Raw genomic sequence first — 18,086 nt, 5'->3', positions numbered from 1 at the left:
CCTGCAATTTAAACGCTTCAGCTCACACATTTAAGATAAACAGGTTACTTAAAATGGCTTTTGTAATCATCCCCACTGGGAGTACTGTTTTAACAGTTAATAGTGAGGAGTTCAGTCAACTGCATTCTAACAAGCTTTTGAATCAGAACACTTTGCCTTGCAAGACTTCAAGAATTATACAGTACATACTCGAAGGTAAGGAATGCAGGAGCGCCAGTAAGTTTGCAAGAACCATTGCTTCAGCAATGTTGTTAACACATTCTTGATTACTTGTCACTATGTTCACTACCTGTAAAAGGTCAGAAACAAGACGCGATTACATTCTAGATTTTCAGACATCACTAGGAAAATTCAGTGTATGATGAAGCAACTTAGTAGCCAATGTAACTGCACTTACAGTGCTCACTGCCATGAACTTGACTTACCTTGGGGAAGAGGGGGACAAGGACAAGTGAAAAGCTATCAGTTGTTCCCCAAGGGAGCTGCCCGACACCTAGGATCCCAATCCTCAACACGTTTTTGGTATTACTCTAACAGTTACATAATCTGGCTTATACATGTATATGCTAATTGCATAGGGCACCCATCGTTTTGGTTGCTTGTTTTGGGTTTGATTGTTTTGTTTTACCTCCAGAGCCAACTGCTGCACCAGGCCAGCTCCATGAACACGCAGAAGGGAGAATATCAACTTAAAGTGACCTATGCATTCACACTCAGAACCTGCAAGAGATCAAGCAAGTTATTCTCTTCACATGAACCAAAACACTCACCGAAGGCCATCCCAAGTCTACATTTGACTATACATAAAGACAGTAATGTGTATGGTCTGACACAGTAATTGCAACAGCTCCTGCAGAACAGGAACTACAACAGAATTAAATTAAACCCCGCATATTAACCTAGCTTCCACAAAGTCTTGATCAATGGTATTTCAAAAGAAAAGGGTACTTCCTCTAAGACAAAAAAAAACTGAGCTACTTCTTGGATTATCAATTAACTAATGTAACTAACATGCATTCTTACAAGACAATTAAAGAAGTTCAGTTATTTTATTTATCGTTGGTCACCAGTACTTCTACTTGGCTTCAACTACACGATGTTTTGGATTCCTACAGCTGGGAGGACAGATACTATCTATAACAGTAACAGTTGCCTTCAGGGTTACAGTTGCCAAATACAGAGAACCCTAACTGGTATCACAAGAAGCCATGACTAATGAGTTGCTGTTACAACAAGAACATCTTAAACCACAGCATCTCAGACTTCTCCTGTCTATACAACGGTATTTGCACTCACGGGTGTTTGCTGGTGTTAGCTGCCCACTCTCAAGAGCATCATCTCCTCCTACTTAGGAGGAGCAAAAGCACTGACATGTTTTCAGGTGTTTACTGCTATGCAGTACTCAGGTCAAAGCTTTTTTTTTTTTATGCAAGGAAGTTAAAAATCAGCTGAAGATTCTTCAAACAATTACAGAAAGTTATTTAAAAGACTTTTATTTAAAAAATTTAAATCATCCCAGCAACTGCAGGCCTGAATTCAAGTTAAAGGCCAATGTTTCAAAGACAGATAAAGCTTGGATTTTGCACAAAACAAATACATCTACTGATAATGTTCTCCAGCACAAAAACAAGCCTATATATAGCCCATCAACACCACTAAGGTCTGTTAGCTGGCAAAACTATCTTCCAGCTAGAAAGGAGCTCAAAAGTTCTGTGTTATTTTTGCAGTTGTCCTCAAGAAAGCCTATCAGTGCCTTATTGAGCTTACCTGGGTTGTGTTTTATCACATTTCTCAGGGCCTCCAGAGCCATTTCAACTCTCCGTAACCGATCTCCGTGTTGATTGGACTCTACTTTTCCAGTCTGTGTTATTGCCATTAACGTATGAAGGTACTGCGCTTGTGAGCCTATGTAATCCAAGAGGCTTGCAGCAAATGCTTTAGGAAGCTTTGAAGAGATGAGAGCATTTTAAGTTGTGATGCAATAGTATTCACACTAGAAGTGAGTGTAGCAACACCACTTTCCCCACATTTAATAGTTCATTCCAAACAGGAAGCATTTTTTCATCATCTCTATAGCATCTGAACCACATTAACCCCTTTTATATGTTAATACACCCTTCGAAAGCCACTTGAAAAGCACTTTTAAGATGTAGAGTTGTTCATAAGTATAGATGAACAGCAATGCCACTAGGCAGAATCACTTCCTCCTGGAACTAACAATTCAACCTGAGTATCTGCAGTGAAAGCTTGTAGAAAAAAGGCATTAAGCCATCCAAAGCAGCACATCTTATGAAAAACCCATTCTTTTAAAGTTTATTCTGCTCCAAAAGAGACTTCCCATAACATACATGCTCATCACATTGGACATAACTTCCATAAGATTTATTATTCTCTCCATTCTGTTTGTGCTGACAAAGAGTAACATTTCAGATACTAGTTGACTAGTTTTTAAGTTCAACAGAAAAGTTTTAGCTAGATCTCTCACCTCTAGTTGGAAGGTAGGGACTTCATTGTAGACTCTAACAAAAATCTCTCCCACAATAAGTTCCTTTGCATGGTCACTAAAGACAAAGTCAGATCCATAACTCTTGTCACAATCACCCTTTAAACAAATAGACAAGCAGCACAAGCTCAGACAGCAAATAATCATGTAGAAAATATAAAGTGATAACCTGGCTAATTAGACAATACTAACAGAAGACAGCTTTAGCAAAAAATCAGGACCCCTAAACACATTGAAACATTACAACTAGTAATGACCAAGCCCAGTTTTTTTTTTTTTGAATACTGAATGAAGAAAATCATTTAGGAGTAAACAATGGACATCTGCATTAACTGTATGACAAGAGGATGCACCAAAACATGAAATAGCTTTAAATCCCACTACTAATTTTTGTTTAAGTTGTTAATTTTTGAAGTAAGAAGCATCTTACTCTCTTAATCATGCTTTCTTGTTGAGATTCCAAGAATTCAAGTAATTCAGCTCTTGTCCCGTTGTTCCAGATCAAGTAGGGGTTCTCTGTGTTACTGTTAAGCATCTTCAGAGTCTAGGAAAAAACGAATTTACGTGGTCTAAGCTTACTCTGCATAATAATCCAAAATAATGTTTTAATTAGCGTTTCGTGATATAAATTAATCCTATCTCAGTAACTAGTTTCATAAGCAGGTCTCAAGTGTCAAGCCTTCCACATATCAGAAAAGCAGTACATTTAAGTTACTTTTTAAAAATTATTATTATTTTATTCTGCTTCAATCTACAGTTCAGATTCTCCTATTTTTGGCAGTGAGCAGCATCCCTATTGTAGATAACTTCCTCAGCACTTTTAAAAAGTTTAGACTTCACTCTCCATCATTATAATCCTTAAGCCATCAACACACCTAACTCAATTTCTTTGCTCCCATATTTGTTTTGGGAATCTTTTTAACAAGCTGTTGATCCTGTCTGCTGAGTTTGAAAGCAAAGCAGTTTTTGTTGACATTACTTCAACTGCAGAGGAAAACTGCTCTGTTGTTCTCTGTACAATGCTGGTGTTAAGAGAGCTCTGTGCTTTAAGTCAGAAGTGACTAGTTACTCCTTCCATAACTCAATAGACAAAGTTTTGACCAACAGATGCTTACCTCAGTAGCACTGACCACAGCAAGTTTCCTTGCAATATAGGGTGTCAACATTCCAGCCAAGCTTTTCCTGATGGCTGGGTTTTCAGGTGTAGCTTGTTCTTCAGAAAGATACCCTCCAAGACGACTCAAGGCTAACAGACTAAGCTTAGCAAGGCTATTTGCTACCTCCTGAAAAAAAAAAAAAAATACAAGAACAGTTACAAGAGAACTAGAACTAGCTGAAGAAGAATCAATAGCTACAGAGATTTGCCCAACACTTCCACACCAAAATGAAAAGAACTGGTGTTGCCTATTTACCTGCATTGCTAATTATGCACTGATGTCTAATAAAGCACTAAAAGCTACTAGGTGAACAGCAAGACATGATCGCTGTTGCAGGCTTAACAAATATAGACAGACATAACCAGTGTAGGAAAAAATGGGTCACTAGGATAAACTGAATGCTATGGAAGCCATTTAGGGTAATAGCTTCTGATCAGAAAATGGTTCCTGCCAGCAGCCAAATTCCAGTATAAGCCTTTCTTAACAGCAGTACAAGATTTAGTAACTAAAATACTGTTTAAAGGTCATCTCATCCAGTAACTGAGAAAGAAGTGTCCTACTTAGAGGATCACTTCGTAAGGAAAATAGTGCGAAGCCACTTACATATCTATAGGCCAAAGTGATAATGCAGTGCTAAAGGAGGTATTTTAAGTAAATTCATGGTATCACTAGACAACCCTTTCAGTGAAGGGGAAATTCCTCCACAGAAATTCTCATAGCACAAGTTTACCTTTTTTCTGCTGACTAAAGTCTGCTAGAAACCAGTTTTTTGGCTTTAATATTTGTTCATTTAACTCTATGATGCTAGAAAGTATTTGAGTATGCCTAGTTTTTGTCAGTAAGAGATGGCAAGCAACAACCCGTGTCTGAAAGCCTGCACCTTGTTAACATTACCTGGTGATTAGAATCTTCACTTTTCTGAATACCGCTCTCTTCCAGTGTATAGTCATAGTTGAAGAGGTAACCCAGCAAGTACCAGAGAACTCCAGCTTGGAATAAATGTGTTTGCAGCCAATAATCTAAGGCAAAGGAGCTAACACACTCTACTCCCAAAGAAGCTACTCGTGGTATGTTCTGCGGGAGGAAAAAAAGTTTACTTCAGTACTTGTAACAAACAAAAGCCAACTGGCTGCCTTACCAAACAAAGATTTAAAGACAAAACTTTTGAAATTCTGCAGTACTGTCTAAGCAGCACAGAAACAAGCGAACAAAACATCGGCACTCAAAGACAGATAGCTGGCAGACAAGAAACATGTCTAATTAGTCAATCCTTCAGTAGAAGAGTCTTTGAATAATTATTTCTTAAGCCTAGAAAGGAGTGTTGATGAAATGGTGGATAAACAATTTAAGAAGGTGGCAGAGATTCCAAGAGGAGTGTTTTATGGTGACGTGTTCTGCAGGGACTACAGAATAGGCATGCACCTCAAGTCAAGTATTACAGTTTGGTTTAAGTTCTTATTTTCCCTTACCCAACAAGAAAAGTTGGAGATGAGCTTGCCATTATTAATTCACACAAAATTAAGTATTCATATAACCTGACTTAAGTTGTAAGAGCTACACAGCTCAAAAACTTCTGTTCTCAAGATATTTTGCTGATTTAGGAATCTACATTTAAAACTAGTATCTTTACCTTCTATTCTAATGAATTAAACAATTCAGCTAGGCATGATTCAATTAGGAGTCAAAAATACATGAACCTTAATAGCAAGTGCATTTTAAGCACTAAATGGATTCAGATACAAGCATTAAGAACAAGAGTTCTATATCCCACAATGATTAACTGGGATCTTACAGAAGTGATTGATCATCTTTCTGCAACTGTCTTATTTCCCCTAAAACCAGAACATTACCCTAAACGTTTAATAGTTAAATATTCATTTAGGAAAAGTAAGAGCTCTTACCTTGCCATAATACAGTAACCTACAGAGATCCTTAATGATGTTAGGCATTTCTGTAATCTTCTCTCTGCACTCCTCAAACTGAGCTGCCACACTGTAACATTTACTAACATGTCCACACACCTATTAAAAAAAAACAGTATTTTATTGGTACCAAATGAAAGCAAAACGTATAAATATATGTATGTTTACTTTTTTTTTTTTTTTTTTTACTTTACATATACATACAACTTCTCACAAGGTTGATATAAACCAGAGTTGCCACAACTTACCTGTACAGACATATCATCTGGTTTACTAGAACGAGTCAAGACTGCCACACAACGGTTAAATGCTTCTTGCAATACCTGTGAGGATTGGATGATGTGCGTATGTTCAGTCACAACAAAAACTAATAAAGTAAGTCAGAAATAAAACATTAGCTGGTAAACCCATTTATAATGGCTGAAGAGAAGCCCTGTTTGACAAAATAATCTGTTGCTTGCTCAAACACTTTGCAGGGCAAAATTCCTTGTGAGTGCTGGTGCTAGTATTTAGTGCTTCATGACAGTCAACAGCATTTACATATGTGAACTAATATGCGCAATGAAAAACCCTTCGGCTGAGTGACTTGTTCACGTTTATTCTTTCACATACAGAATAGAGAAGCTTTCAACAGAATTTGGTAGAGAAGTAATCATTTCTGTTGAACTGTAGATAAGCCAACTAGAAGCCTAGATCAGGAAAGGAATATACTGTGCAAGAGACTTCTCTAACTGCATCTAACTGCAAGAGACTTTCTCTAACTGAAAGAGAAAGTAGAAATGGACTAACACTTCAAAAGACAACCAAGAGTGATTCCTAAATGCATCTGATGTCCTATGCAGTAAAGGGATCTAGAATTTTCATCTGTGCAAGAGTTAAGACTTCAGGAATCCCCTTCAATAAATTTATTTCAACCTACCTCAATTCCATTTTCTCTTCTCAGTTCTTCTGCATTTAATGCTGAACAATTGACAGTATGAAAAGCAAGTTCTGTGGCAGCAGGCAACAGTGGAGATTCTTTGGAAAACAAGAGGTCATCTGACGTTTCAATGGTGATAGTCTTAATCAGCATAGGATAGCCTGCATACTTGTAAGGTTTCAACTCTGAAAAAGAAAAAAAGTCTCAAAGTTTGCATCTATGCAAAGTCTACACGATTAAAAACACCATATAATTGTCAGTGGAACATATATCAGCATTCAAAGACTAGGAATCAAAGACAGCCAACACCTAGGATAACTACAGCAATATAGAGTAGTCCACACAATTTGACTGCTTGTCACATCAGACTGTTCATACTAGAAGCTGACAAAAGGTCAGGGGCAGACTCACAAGAAAAGCTTTTTCATGATTAAAATAACTTATCTACAGCTCACGAAGCCCCCAAGCTAATAGCCTTCCAGATAGTGTCTGCCCCTGGAGAAACATCTGTACAGCTTTGTCAGCTACAGTTTTAGGCCGGTGTTTAACAGTGAACCTGTAAGGACCTATTAGTATAACAGAGCAATTGTGTTTTCAATTATGATTTTCATTCCTGGAGTGTTCAGCAGGGATAAAGAACAATGACTGTGAGCAAACCTAATTAAGTCTACTCTAACATCAGTGCCTCCACACAACTGACAAAGCTATGATTGCATATGAGGTTTTCATTTTAACATACTGTAACACACTTATGCAGCAGAACACTTCTGGCTTTGCATCGCTTGGACGTGCCAGCTGCCAGTGAGGGTATAGCTAGAATCTAGGATTAGGGTACTTTACCCCCCCCTCTTTCTCACTTGGGCTGTGGAAGAAGTAGTGTTACAGCACACCCACCTAGGGGTCTAACACTAGTCAGAATTTCTGCAAGATTACACTTTTGTGTGGTTCACCAAGTGAGACAAGTCTCAGATATACTCTGAATCTCTCATCTAGGTGAACAAACACTAGTGAGGACTGTTCTGAAGAGACAAAAGTCAGTCTCAGTTATGTATGCAGGAAGATTCAAACTTATTGGTGTAGGAGCAGAAAAATTCAAAAAAACTATTTAAGCTTTTTGCATTAAGCTCTATTACGGATTTTATTTCATGGAAAAAGCCCCCTACCATAGCTTCATAATGCTGTGGCAAGCCAGAAACCAGATCAATAGAACACAGACTAAACAAAACAGGAGATTAAAGTTGACAGCAATGGCCACTAAAGACATTTAAAATATCCTTCTGAGATAACATGCCTACCTTCCTTATGCCTGTTGAAGAGGATGCTTTGAGTTTTCAAGATCAAGATGATGTTTTCAGGATCTGGCCCATCTACCACTTTGGCAGACTTTGTGCATAGAAACTCATATGCTTTATTAACTTTTTCAAACATATCCTGCAAATAAAGATAACAACCTCCAAATTACTCCAAGTCTGCAGGATTCATTTATACACAGGTAAAATAAAGTATTAATCATAGTGCTAGATTTATTGCCTTATTAAACTTTAGAAAATACTGAATAACCTCAAAATAAGAATACCAGTTTACAGATCAGTTTTCTTTTCTGAACTCCACCATAGGAAAGAGACCAAAACTAAATCAATTCTTCTATGACAAGAAAATAAAGTTTGATTTTAAGAATGGCAGAGGATTCAGTCCATCTTTGAAAGGGAACACTTAGCTTATTTACATCCTGAGTAACTGTTTAAACTAAATGCTTTTTGAGATGTTTTCTGATCTGATTACATTAGATTTTACTGTGGAAATCCTACCATTCTTTGAGTGACATCAGTTGAATACCACTACAGATAAGTAATTTTATACTCTAGGATTCACCTAGGACATAAGTTTTCACACTCACTTAACTCCTAAGTGGGAGAAAATTTAAGAACTCTTAACACAAGCAACAGCTGAATTTGTCCCCATCTTATTAAAACCATAGATATTTTGTACATACCCTGCCTTCTGGATTCTTGTCTGGGTGGTATTTTTGGGCGAGCCTGAAATAGGCTTTCCTGATCTTGCTTTCATCATGCCTATGAGAGAACAAGTCCCATTACACTGAGTAACACCAAAAAAACAAACAAACAAACAAAAGCCTGAATTCTGACAGAACTATGAACAGTACTGATTGCAATTAAGTGAAAACTACAAAGCTCTTGTATTTTAATTTGAGAATCCTGCTCCATTAACTGAATGGAGGTACTCACACAGCCACAAAATAGAAACTAATATTAATATCTCTTGCTGAGATATACTAACCAAAAGGAACTCAAAGTCACCCTTGAATTAAGGGTCTAAATTTAGAGCTAATAAAAATAAATAGTAACAATTAGTAGTCCAGACACATGAGCTCACGATTTGTAGTAAGTGCACTGCTCTTGAAGCATAACTATAAAATGGTGTCAGTTCTCTTCTAGACGCCTGATGTCAGAAACAAGTGGCAAGATAGGAAGGGAAAAATCCCACTGCTATCATTAACAAAAGGACAAGATCTGGCAGGTGGAAGGAAGGAAGATTAGAGAAACTGAGTTCTACTTTGAACATATTCAAGTGCTGCCCTCTTCTTTGCTCATTAGGAGTTAGTCTAATATTTATCCTGTAGAGCAGCCTAGTGAATGCTGAGAGCTCAAAGCATTTTTCCCAGTTTCAGTTCATCTTAATACTTTACAATTATTCTCTCAAAGAAACACCAGAGCTGAATTTTCAAGCTTTGTTTCTTCTTAGAAGAAAGCACTCTTCTGCCGTGAAAGTAGGTGCTAGACACAACTGGTACCACTAATTGGTTGTGAGTACGGAGATAAGGAAATTCAGTTTCAGTGTACAGACATTATGTAACTGCAGTTATACACCACTTGATATACTGAAAGCAACTTACTGTCCTTGTCCTTTGGGAAGGTTAAGAACCTCATAAGCATCATCTATTGACATCGTAGGTGGCTTCTTTTCTACTTCCTTCTTCCAAGCTTCTAGGGTATCTTTCAACAGTTTGACCTAAATAATTACAGTTTATTAGTGTTTCATTTATACTGGCTGTAGCACGTCATCTTCTGCAATGAAGTGCTGCTTTATTAAGGTACCCTTATCACCCATCACCCTAAATTCAAAGACGTTTTAACTAATCCTCTTACTCATAGTAGCTATTGTTCCCACTTCAGGTAAGAATCAAGACTTGGCTTCACTGCAGCACTATGTTTTATTCAAGATTAAGACTGCCTCAAATTTAAAGTATTTTTGTAAGTCACATTAGAAAAGGTAGAAATGCTTGAGTGTTGGGCAATTTACACCTCCATATTACAAAAACTGCAAAGCTGCATGAATAAATGAAGTTGATTAGACAATCAGACAGATCTAAGACCACTGAACTGTACCAAGATCTTACCAGTTCAGTTAATGTATTGATATCAAGTTGCTCAGTTTCCTGTCCAGCACAAAAATAAGAACTAAAAAACATTCAAGGCTCATTGAAACACTACCTGAAGTTTGCATACTTTAAGTCAGTACATGAAGAAATACTTGACCCGTGGCTGCTACATGGCATGAAGACTATTTTGCTTTGACATGAAGTTAAACATATTTACTTACAAATAACTAATTAATTCTGTCTTCCAGTTTGTAACAAACCTAGCACTTGATTTCATTAAGTTGTTAGGACTCTGAAAGAACAACAGCTGAGCAAATTCTGAAATTCTTCTTACTTACTGGATCTTTAATTGGCCAGTCTGGAAATCTGAGTGTATCACAAAGATGCTTCAGGTAATAAATATTACAGAATAGTTCATTTTCCAGTTGCGGATAGTTGATAACTGGGATAGGACAGTATTGGTAGAGGGCCCTTGTATTGCTTTGAAGACGAGGGGTGAAGTCAGCGAGATGAGCAGCAATCTTTTCTATCATAAGACGTCTGAAAGTCACAAAGTTTGGTTTGACACTTGGCAAGCAGAGTCCTCAAAAAAGCATGTAAGTGTGTTCACTGATATCTGCCACAAACATTTTCCCCGAGTAGCCTGACAATTTACAGAAGAGATAAAGGCCCTATTCTGTCATGAAGACATTTTAATGCCTAGAAAGTTCCGTTTATTTTAAAATAAATGGAAATGACGTTTTGCCCTCCCTCAATACTTCTTTACTTTTTGGAAGACCCTAAAAGCATACTGTAATGTTAGAGGTGCATCTCCTAGACTGGTGATACTGGCAAACAAGTACAGTAAGTACAAAACAGTCTACATAAGTAGTGAATTCTCCATTCATGAAAGGAACTTGGTCAAGTATGACACAGGCATATGTAAGAGGCTTTTCGGCATTCAGTGAAATAATCCCCTTCTCTCTGCCAGTTTCCACACCTGTAATTTTTGATAGAAGCAGAGGACACTGCAGGATATTGCTCTTGCAGAGGGCAAATAGAAAAAAAGCAGTGGAAACACAGAAAACACGTATTTTAGACCTTCTGTAGAAATGCTAAAGCTAAGACCTCTTCAGCAGATATACTTTTTCAGATTTCTCTCTGACAGAAAAAAAAAATTACCTCATTTCATTGCTCCAAATTGCTTCTGGAGTGTCAAATTCCCCAAGGAATATCTCAGAAAATTTTTCTGGCTCATAATTTTCCAAGTAACACACCATTGCTTCAGGAAGAATATGTCCAAGTATACTTCTTTGAACTATATCTTGACTTTTTGTCTATGGAAAAAGATGACATTGCCATCTCAAAGTTAATTGGATTTTCAGCCTTTCCAACCAACTTAAGATCTCGAAGACCCTCCCCTCTTTTCCCTTACAGTTCTTAAATTCTGATTCTTAAGAACTAAGAATAAGCATGAAGTACTGTTACAGCAAACAGGTGGTTTACAAAACTATTTGGAAAAACAGGCAGTTATTTTCATGATCTACTCACTTCTTCAGACTTGAAACCTTGTTTTGTATGTGTGTATTTCAAAAACCTAGAAGAGAAACAGTAGTTATTTAAGTATACAAAGTTAAAAAAGTATCAGTTAAAAACAGATCTGAAACCTTTGAAAGATAAACAGACCAACAAACTCCAGCTGGCAACTCTCATGCATTAACTTTGAGATGAAAAGAGTAACAGCAACCACTGAATGAATCTCTGAACCAAGACCATGAATTCCTTGGGAACCCCACCAAATTAAGTTCTTCCATGTGTAAGTACTGCCTTACGTTCACTGTTTCAGTTTGAGTCTTGTTCCTGAAAGTTTGTTTCCTCTACATCACATAAAGAAGCTGATAGCCTTTCCCTACAAATTCTGCCCTACATCATTACATCATTTCATGGATGAAACAAGATGACCCTTCCCTCCTTGTCAGGGTCACAAGCAACTCATTTCATTAGCTGCTGACTTGACAATGTTGAGGTAACTCTTTTAAAGGGTGTTTGCCTGCAGTCTCGTGGTGATTCTAACAAAACACACATACTTCCAGGAGCATTTAGAGCAGCACTCCTTCTGAGCATGAGAAGTCAAGGACCATTTTCATCCTTTTTCCTCACCTTGCAATAGGAAGTACATTGGAACCCGTGTACATCATGATAAAGAAGAATACTCCACTCAAATAGAAACGAGGTAACTGAGGGTTATCTTGCATGATGTGAAACAACAATATAGCGACTTTTTCCACAAGGATAGGATCAAAAGTCAGTAGCAGCTGAAATAAAACACAAGCATTTACTATTAGCTGCTTAAATAGCCTAAGTTACCTACCAAAATCCCAGTTTTAATGAATTCAGTATTGGGATAAGGAAGTCAACTTAAAAATCTCATTTAAGTTCAAGGTCAGACTTTTACTCATTTCAATGTGTTTTTTAGAGCTGCTTACCTGAGTGATATGAGGAAGGCAAGTACTATCTGACAGCAGCCTTTTCACTCTAGGCAAAGGTCTTATAATAGCATTGTCTTGATCCCTAAAAAAAGAAATTGGTACAGGAGCAAGCAGAAACATGCCTTTTCTCTTTCAAGAACAAGCAACTTAAGCAATCTACTAAGATCAGATTCAGTGCTTTAAAAAAAAAAAAAATCAGACTAAGTGTGGTTTAATACCATGCATTAACTTGGAAATAAAGCTTCTTTAAACAAGAACCTGTCTGTAGGAATAAGACTGTGTTGCTGTGCATTAGGAACGCACTGAGCTCGTGCATGTGTCCTTGCAGTTCCTACCACAATGTTAGTATTGTCTCATTTACAAACCATTAACCCACAGGATTAATTACTACTGCAAAAATGATCTTTAATACAGTGTACTACTCGGCTTCAAGATAGAAGTTGCATTTCTACATCTGCATGAGAAAGTTAGCCACCTCTGCTGATGTCCTGGTTTCAGTTAGCACAGAATTAATTTTCTTCCTAGTAGCTGGTGGAATGCTGTGTTTTGGCTTAGAATGAGAAGAGTGCTGATAACACCCCGATGCTTTAATTGTTGCAGAGCAGTGCTTATACTAAGCCAAGGACATCTCAGCCTTTGCTCTGTCCTGCCAACGGGCAGGCTGGGGGGTGCAGTAAGAGCTGGGAGGGGACAGACCCAGGACAGGTGACCCAAACTAGCCAAAGGGGTATTCCATACCATCTGACGTCATGCTAAACAATATATAGGGGTGGCTAGCCGGGGGGAGGGGGCCGGACTGCTCGGGGTTAGGCTGGGCATCGGTCAGCGGGTGGTGAGCAATTGCATTGTGCATCACTTGTTTGTACATACTATTATTACTTTCGTATTATCACCATTGTATCATCATTATTATTATTGTTATTATTATTTTGTTATTTTTTTTTTCCTGTCTTATTAAACTGTCTTTATCTCAACTCACGGGCTTCACTTTCCATTTCTCTCCCCCGTCCCAGAGAGGGAGGGGGGAGGGTGAGCGAACGGCTGCATGGTGTTTAGCTGCCGGTCGGGTTAAACCACGACAGCTGAAAATTAGTGTTTACCTGCTGGGAAAATATCCACACATTGTGATGAGCATGTTGAGTATAAGCGTAGCAAGGTCAGTCTCATTCAGCACAGCCTGGCCACTGGCAAGCAAGCACCACTTCAGCTGAGGGATGACTTGTAATGGTCGCCAGCCGTCCATACCTTGAGCCCAGCAACGTGTTTTTGAAGTCAGCTTTCCACTGTCCCATAGTTCCTGCATCTGTTGCAGAATTAGAGGTTAGTTGATTCAAGCACTCAGAATCAAGTTTGCTCCTCAACATTCACAATCAACACAAGCTTCTAACTGCCACATTGCAGACTTTACCATAGATCCATGCAATTCTAACAGAACCAGTTGGTAAACATGAAGTATGTTTACAGATTGTTGACAGATTGAGCATGGCAAAACTGGGCCACAAGGGGGTAGACAGCATTACCAAAGGCATTTAACCTTTCACACGCTGTTGGCAAGAGTTACTGAGGTATCAGAGTGACTGTTAGTTTAATGGCACTGGTCAAGGCTTTTCTGGAGCATTTCAACAGACAGGAAAAACATTTCATTGATTTTTTTGATCTTCTGTCCTAGTTTTCTCTCTCCACTCATCCAAAAAGGCTGTGTATATAACAGGAGAATGACCTATAACTTCGTTAGAAAAGCCATTTGACACGTGCAGCAACTGCAGTACTGAGAAGAGTTTAGACCACAGAAAACAGATTTGTGCTCTAAGAGGAATTAAGAATTTAAGCATCAGAAGCTCTGTGCTACAACAGGCAATTGTTGTAATAACTGCTACACACAGTATTTGCTTCAAGATTAGATCTTTGGTCCCATCTTCTCTATACCTTTTATCAGACCTGGGTCTTGGCACAACACCAAATAAACATCAAGATGGAAATATCTTCCATCAAGGTCAAGTTAGAAGCAGACAGGTACCTCTTGAAAGCTGTAAGGACCGCTCCTTTCTTTGTCAGCATTGCCAAAGTACCATTCTTTCTCACTCTCCCTCTTCATATCAGGCGCCGCCTCAATCACATTGCTCTAGAAGTTGATATTTATAGGATTAGCTTCAGTGCAGCTATTACATTTCCACAGGAAATGTAAGGACATTGCTTTGCTAAGAAGACAATTCTTGAAAATCAATGTCTGAATAGTATGAAACAAAGGCCACATATACCTGCAGAGGGACCGTAGCTCTGCTTGTGTGAAGGTGTGCCAGTGTGAGCAGATCCACAAGGATTCGAATTCCGTTTGAATCCATAAGGTCCTTCACATTTTTCTGTTAATGTATGAAGTGAGTTAATAAAACTATTTTCCAGGTAAGAGTTGTTACAAATATTGAACGATTTTATCCTAGTAAGAGTTGACTCTGAGAAGTCAAAGCTTTAGCTAAGGAGCCTAGGATGGTGCAACCACCAGAATACATATCTACATTTATCTACACACTTCCTTCAGCTTTCTTGCCAATACCAGCTACAATACCCCAAAAGAGCTGTATCACACATTGCTTTAAAGCCTGCATCAAGGCTGGAATTTTTGCTTAAGTTAACCCCGAAAGACCAGTTCAGAACATTTTATACGTTTGAAAGACCCATAAACTACTGTCAAGTGTATGTGTGCACCTTACCTTATTAAGGATCAGCTTGTTGAGAAACAGTATCAGTCTGTCCCGCTCAAGCCTATCAGTGCACTATTACAGCATAAGAGAACAAATTAGTATTTGATAGCATATATCATAAATTACCTTCAAGAATCAATACAGTTGTGCCACAAACACCCCTTTTACTTTTCTTCATGCCCAGAATAAAACAGCTGACTATTAAGTGTCCAGTTTCACACGCAGCTTTCTGACACTTAAGTAGAAAGATCGTGTTCCCCTCTACCATCCCCTTTGTTGCTCTGGGTCCAACACTCAGACCCACAGTTCGCTAAAATAATTTATTCTAACAGAATAGCGTTAGGATTCCCCAGTGAGCCTGTTAACACAAACACAGGGAAAAAGGGACTGCTTTCAGCCTGCAGAGAGAACAGGTCTTTGACGTTACATCTGTGGTAAGACTCAAGGCAAAATAACAGACTGTATTGGCTCAGTTCCACTTACAACAGCCACATCTAAAACCCACACTGTCGCAAGCAAAGAACTCCCTTCTTCAGATGGCAAGGAAATGCATTTTTACAATCTGTATGAGTTGGGAAACATGATTCAGACACACTGAATGGCCAAAGCAGTCACCAAAAAGATACACACTGTGTCCATCTAAGGCTACTGTTTAAGTCTGGGGTTGTTTCTACAGCTCTTGAATGGAGTCTCCCCAAGTATGACCTGGATCAAGGTCATCCTCTTAAAAAGCTTAATGTTTCTGCATTTTTCAAAAGCAAGAACAAGATTAATACCACACCAAGATCCTATATGCTTTATTCTTGCTCAGCCTAAGAAAACTAGGCTAACAAAACACACATTGAAAGTCTACTTTGAAATACTTCTAAGATCAATGGCTTGTTAATTATACTTCAAGTGAGTCAAGGGGAGATACCAGGAACACTTCACGACAGCGTGAAAAAAGTATTCATGCTGGAATTTCTTATTCTGTAAAACTGAAACTTGAGTTTCACAGCAACTTGAAGGATCTGAACATATGTTGGACCAGCCATACATTAACTACTGTATCAAGTTCCTTTAAATAACTCTTACCCGTTCTAACATCCCAACAATATACTTGGTATCAGAAAATGGTCCTATTTCTTCATGACATCTTCCATAAACAATAGCCAATGCTTGCAGACATAAGCATTTCATATTCACTTTTGGGGTAAGTAAGAAGCGATGGTAGAGCTCATTGAAGAATTCATACCTAAGGAAGAGATGAGATTTTAGCAAAGACAACAGAGACCTTGGGAGTGAGATAAGACTTTAGTAATGGCTCACGATTTTTTGATTGCTCCACTCTCTTCAGTTTCATCTTCTTCCAGTAGCAACCTTAGGTAATAATCCCCTATTTTTATCTCCTCAGAAAGGCACTCATATTTTACCTATAACATAAAACAGGTTACGTAAGGAAAAACAATGTTACCTGTGAAGTTTTTGCTTGCATAAACATTACTGCATTTGCTTGCATCAATATCCTTGTCAAGGTTAGCAGCCCTTTCAATAGTCTGAGGAAGGCTGAAATCCTTCACAAGTCTGCAGTTAAAGTACACATCTGAGAAAAAACGATGCTGTAAGCTACCATTGCATCCCAGAACAGAAGTATCTGACATTACTCAAGTTCCAGCTTCCAGCCTCTAAGTAACTTGTATCTATTTTTAGTAACTAAGCATGGATAATACACGATGCGTTCAATGACTCAAGTTTTAATGAGTAGTTATTTCACTGTAACATTTCACTCAGTGTTACTACAAGTATGAAACACCAGCATGACTTAATTACTAGCAATACTTGATATTGTTCTAGGTAATTAAAGTCTAGATGCATCAGTATGCACAGCAAGAGGCTGAAGTGAAATTGCATAATAAGAACCATAATTAGCTTCGTAACAACTACATTAAACCTAGCCACATGCCTCAGTGTTTAATGGTTTTAAACATTTGGCAAGCACCTCATTCAGAGGTACCTCTAACATACCACAAAAGCCACCTCTCTACAGTAGTTGTTCCTATCTATCGTTTGCAGACAACTTTATGTGGCCTTAAGATAGTGATCTACAGATCTGACCATAGTACCCGATACAAAGAAGTCCTCCCAACTAGTAACCTTCCAGAGCAACCTCAAACCACCATCCCCCTTGGCAAAGTGACATGTTTCACAGCTGGTCGAGAAGCCCTTGTCAACAATAAATAGCAGAAGTACTTATAGCATAGCCTGACAGCACAGTTTTCACTTAAAAATACTTAAAAGCAAGCCTCAGAGAGCAGCTGTTCAAAGACCAAGTTACACAAGCCCACATCAAGCCAGTCCCAAAGCATTTTGGGTTCTAACTACAGGAATGCTAAGTGATACGCTCCAGTAGCACAAGCCACAGGGGAGCATGAAGTGCAGATGGGAAGCCTGCTTTAGAGTAAGTTTCATTCAAATCTGTACTTTTGATTCTGCCCCAGGTAGCTCCTCTGAAGTACAGAGATGGAGCTGAGACGGCAGACACCGAGCCTGGAAGCCCTGCATCTGACCCATAACTGAAGGAAGCTTTGAAGACTGAAACATCAGTTCTAAAACCACCAGTCCAAACCCAGACTTAGCTGTTCTCTTCATCAAGCCTGCAATTGTGCGATAGGGGTAAAAGGAATAGGTAAAGTAGTTCTTCCTCCAGTTACAATGGCTACTCTAGCAGATCTAAAAGAATCGCCTATCTGAGAATTGCTCAAAAACAGCAGTTTACTCATTTCACTAGTACTCCTCTGCTTTAAAAATAAAATTGTACTGTGACAAGGCGGGCACTGACAGTATCTAAGAATATCTTTGAATTTGAATTCAAGTACAGTCTTGTTTTGCTCTAGCATTACACATTAAATGCACAAATCCCTGGGGAACCGTAACAGTACTGGAAACTAGAGTATGGGAATTTTTATTAGTATGCTGCTGGAAAAATTCTTTCAATTTGTTTTGAGAAAGCCAATTAGGAATGCATCAATTCCTTCAGCC

The 18,086-nt window shown here is 38.4% G+C and overlaps 1 protein-coding gene across 4 annotated transcripts in view; it reads right to left on the bottom strand.

Annotated features, from left to right (window-relative positions):
• The window catches only part of DNAJC13 (DnaJ heat shock protein family (Hsp40) member C13), a 53,762-nt gene that overhangs the window by 8,928 nt on the left and 26,748 nt on the right, over nt 1–18,086 (bottom strand). For all 4 annotated transcript variants that reach the window (XR_014690506.1, XM_084511714.1, XM_084511716.1 and 1 more), the window contains 24 exons: nt 16,377–16,480; nt 16,143–16,302; nt 15,078–15,140; nt 14,628–14,729; nt 14,387–14,491; nt 13,470–13,672; nt 12,367–12,451; nt 12,041–12,195; nt 11,432–11,477; nt 11,063–11,217; nt 10,240–10,441; nt 9,416–9,531; nt 8,495–8,573; nt 7,797–7,932; nt 6,502–6,686; nt 5,831–5,905; nt 5,562–5,681; nt 4,555–4,734; nt 3,619–3,786; nt 2,934–3,047; nt 2,486–2,602; nt 1,768–1,945; nt 629–720; nt 190–289 (listed from right to left, as the gene is read on the bottom strand). Coding sequence is in view for 3 of the 4 variants with exons in the window: in XM_084511714.1 (XP_084367840.1) it covers nt 190–289; nt 629–720; nt 1,768–1,945; nt 2,486–2,602; nt 2,934–3,047; nt 3,619–3,786; nt 4,555–4,734; nt 5,562–5,681; nt 5,831–5,905; nt 6,502–6,686; nt 7,797–7,932; nt 8,495–8,573; nt 9,416–9,531; nt 10,240–10,441; nt 11,063–11,217; nt 11,432–11,477; nt 12,041–12,195; nt 12,367–12,451; nt 13,470–13,672; nt 14,387–14,491; nt 14,628–14,729; nt 15,078–15,140; nt 16,143–16,302; nt 16,377–16,480 (3,040 nt within the window). In the remaining variant the exon portion in view is untranslated. The remainder of the gene's footprint in view (nt 1–189; nt 290–628; nt 721–1,767; nt 1,946–2,485; nt 2,603–2,933; nt 3,048–3,618; nt 3,787–4,554; nt 4,735–5,561; nt 5,682–5,830; nt 5,906–6,501; nt 6,687–7,796; nt 7,933–8,494; nt 8,574–9,415; nt 9,532–10,239; nt 10,442–11,062; nt 11,218–11,431; nt 11,478–12,040; nt 12,196–12,366; nt 12,452–13,469; nt 13,673–14,386; nt 14,492–14,627; nt 14,730–15,077; nt 15,141–16,142; nt 16,303–16,376; nt 16,481–18,086) is intronic.

Source organism: Aythya ferina (assembly GCF_964211825.1).
Source record: "Aythya ferina genome assembly, chromosome: 2".
In the NCBI taxonomy this organism is placed as follows: domain Eukaryota; kingdom Metazoa; phylum Chordata; class Aves; order Anseriformes; family Anatidae; genus Aythya; species Aythya ferina.
Note: the sequence above shows the minus strand (reverse complement) of the source record. Positions and strands in the feature narration are given on the sequence as shown.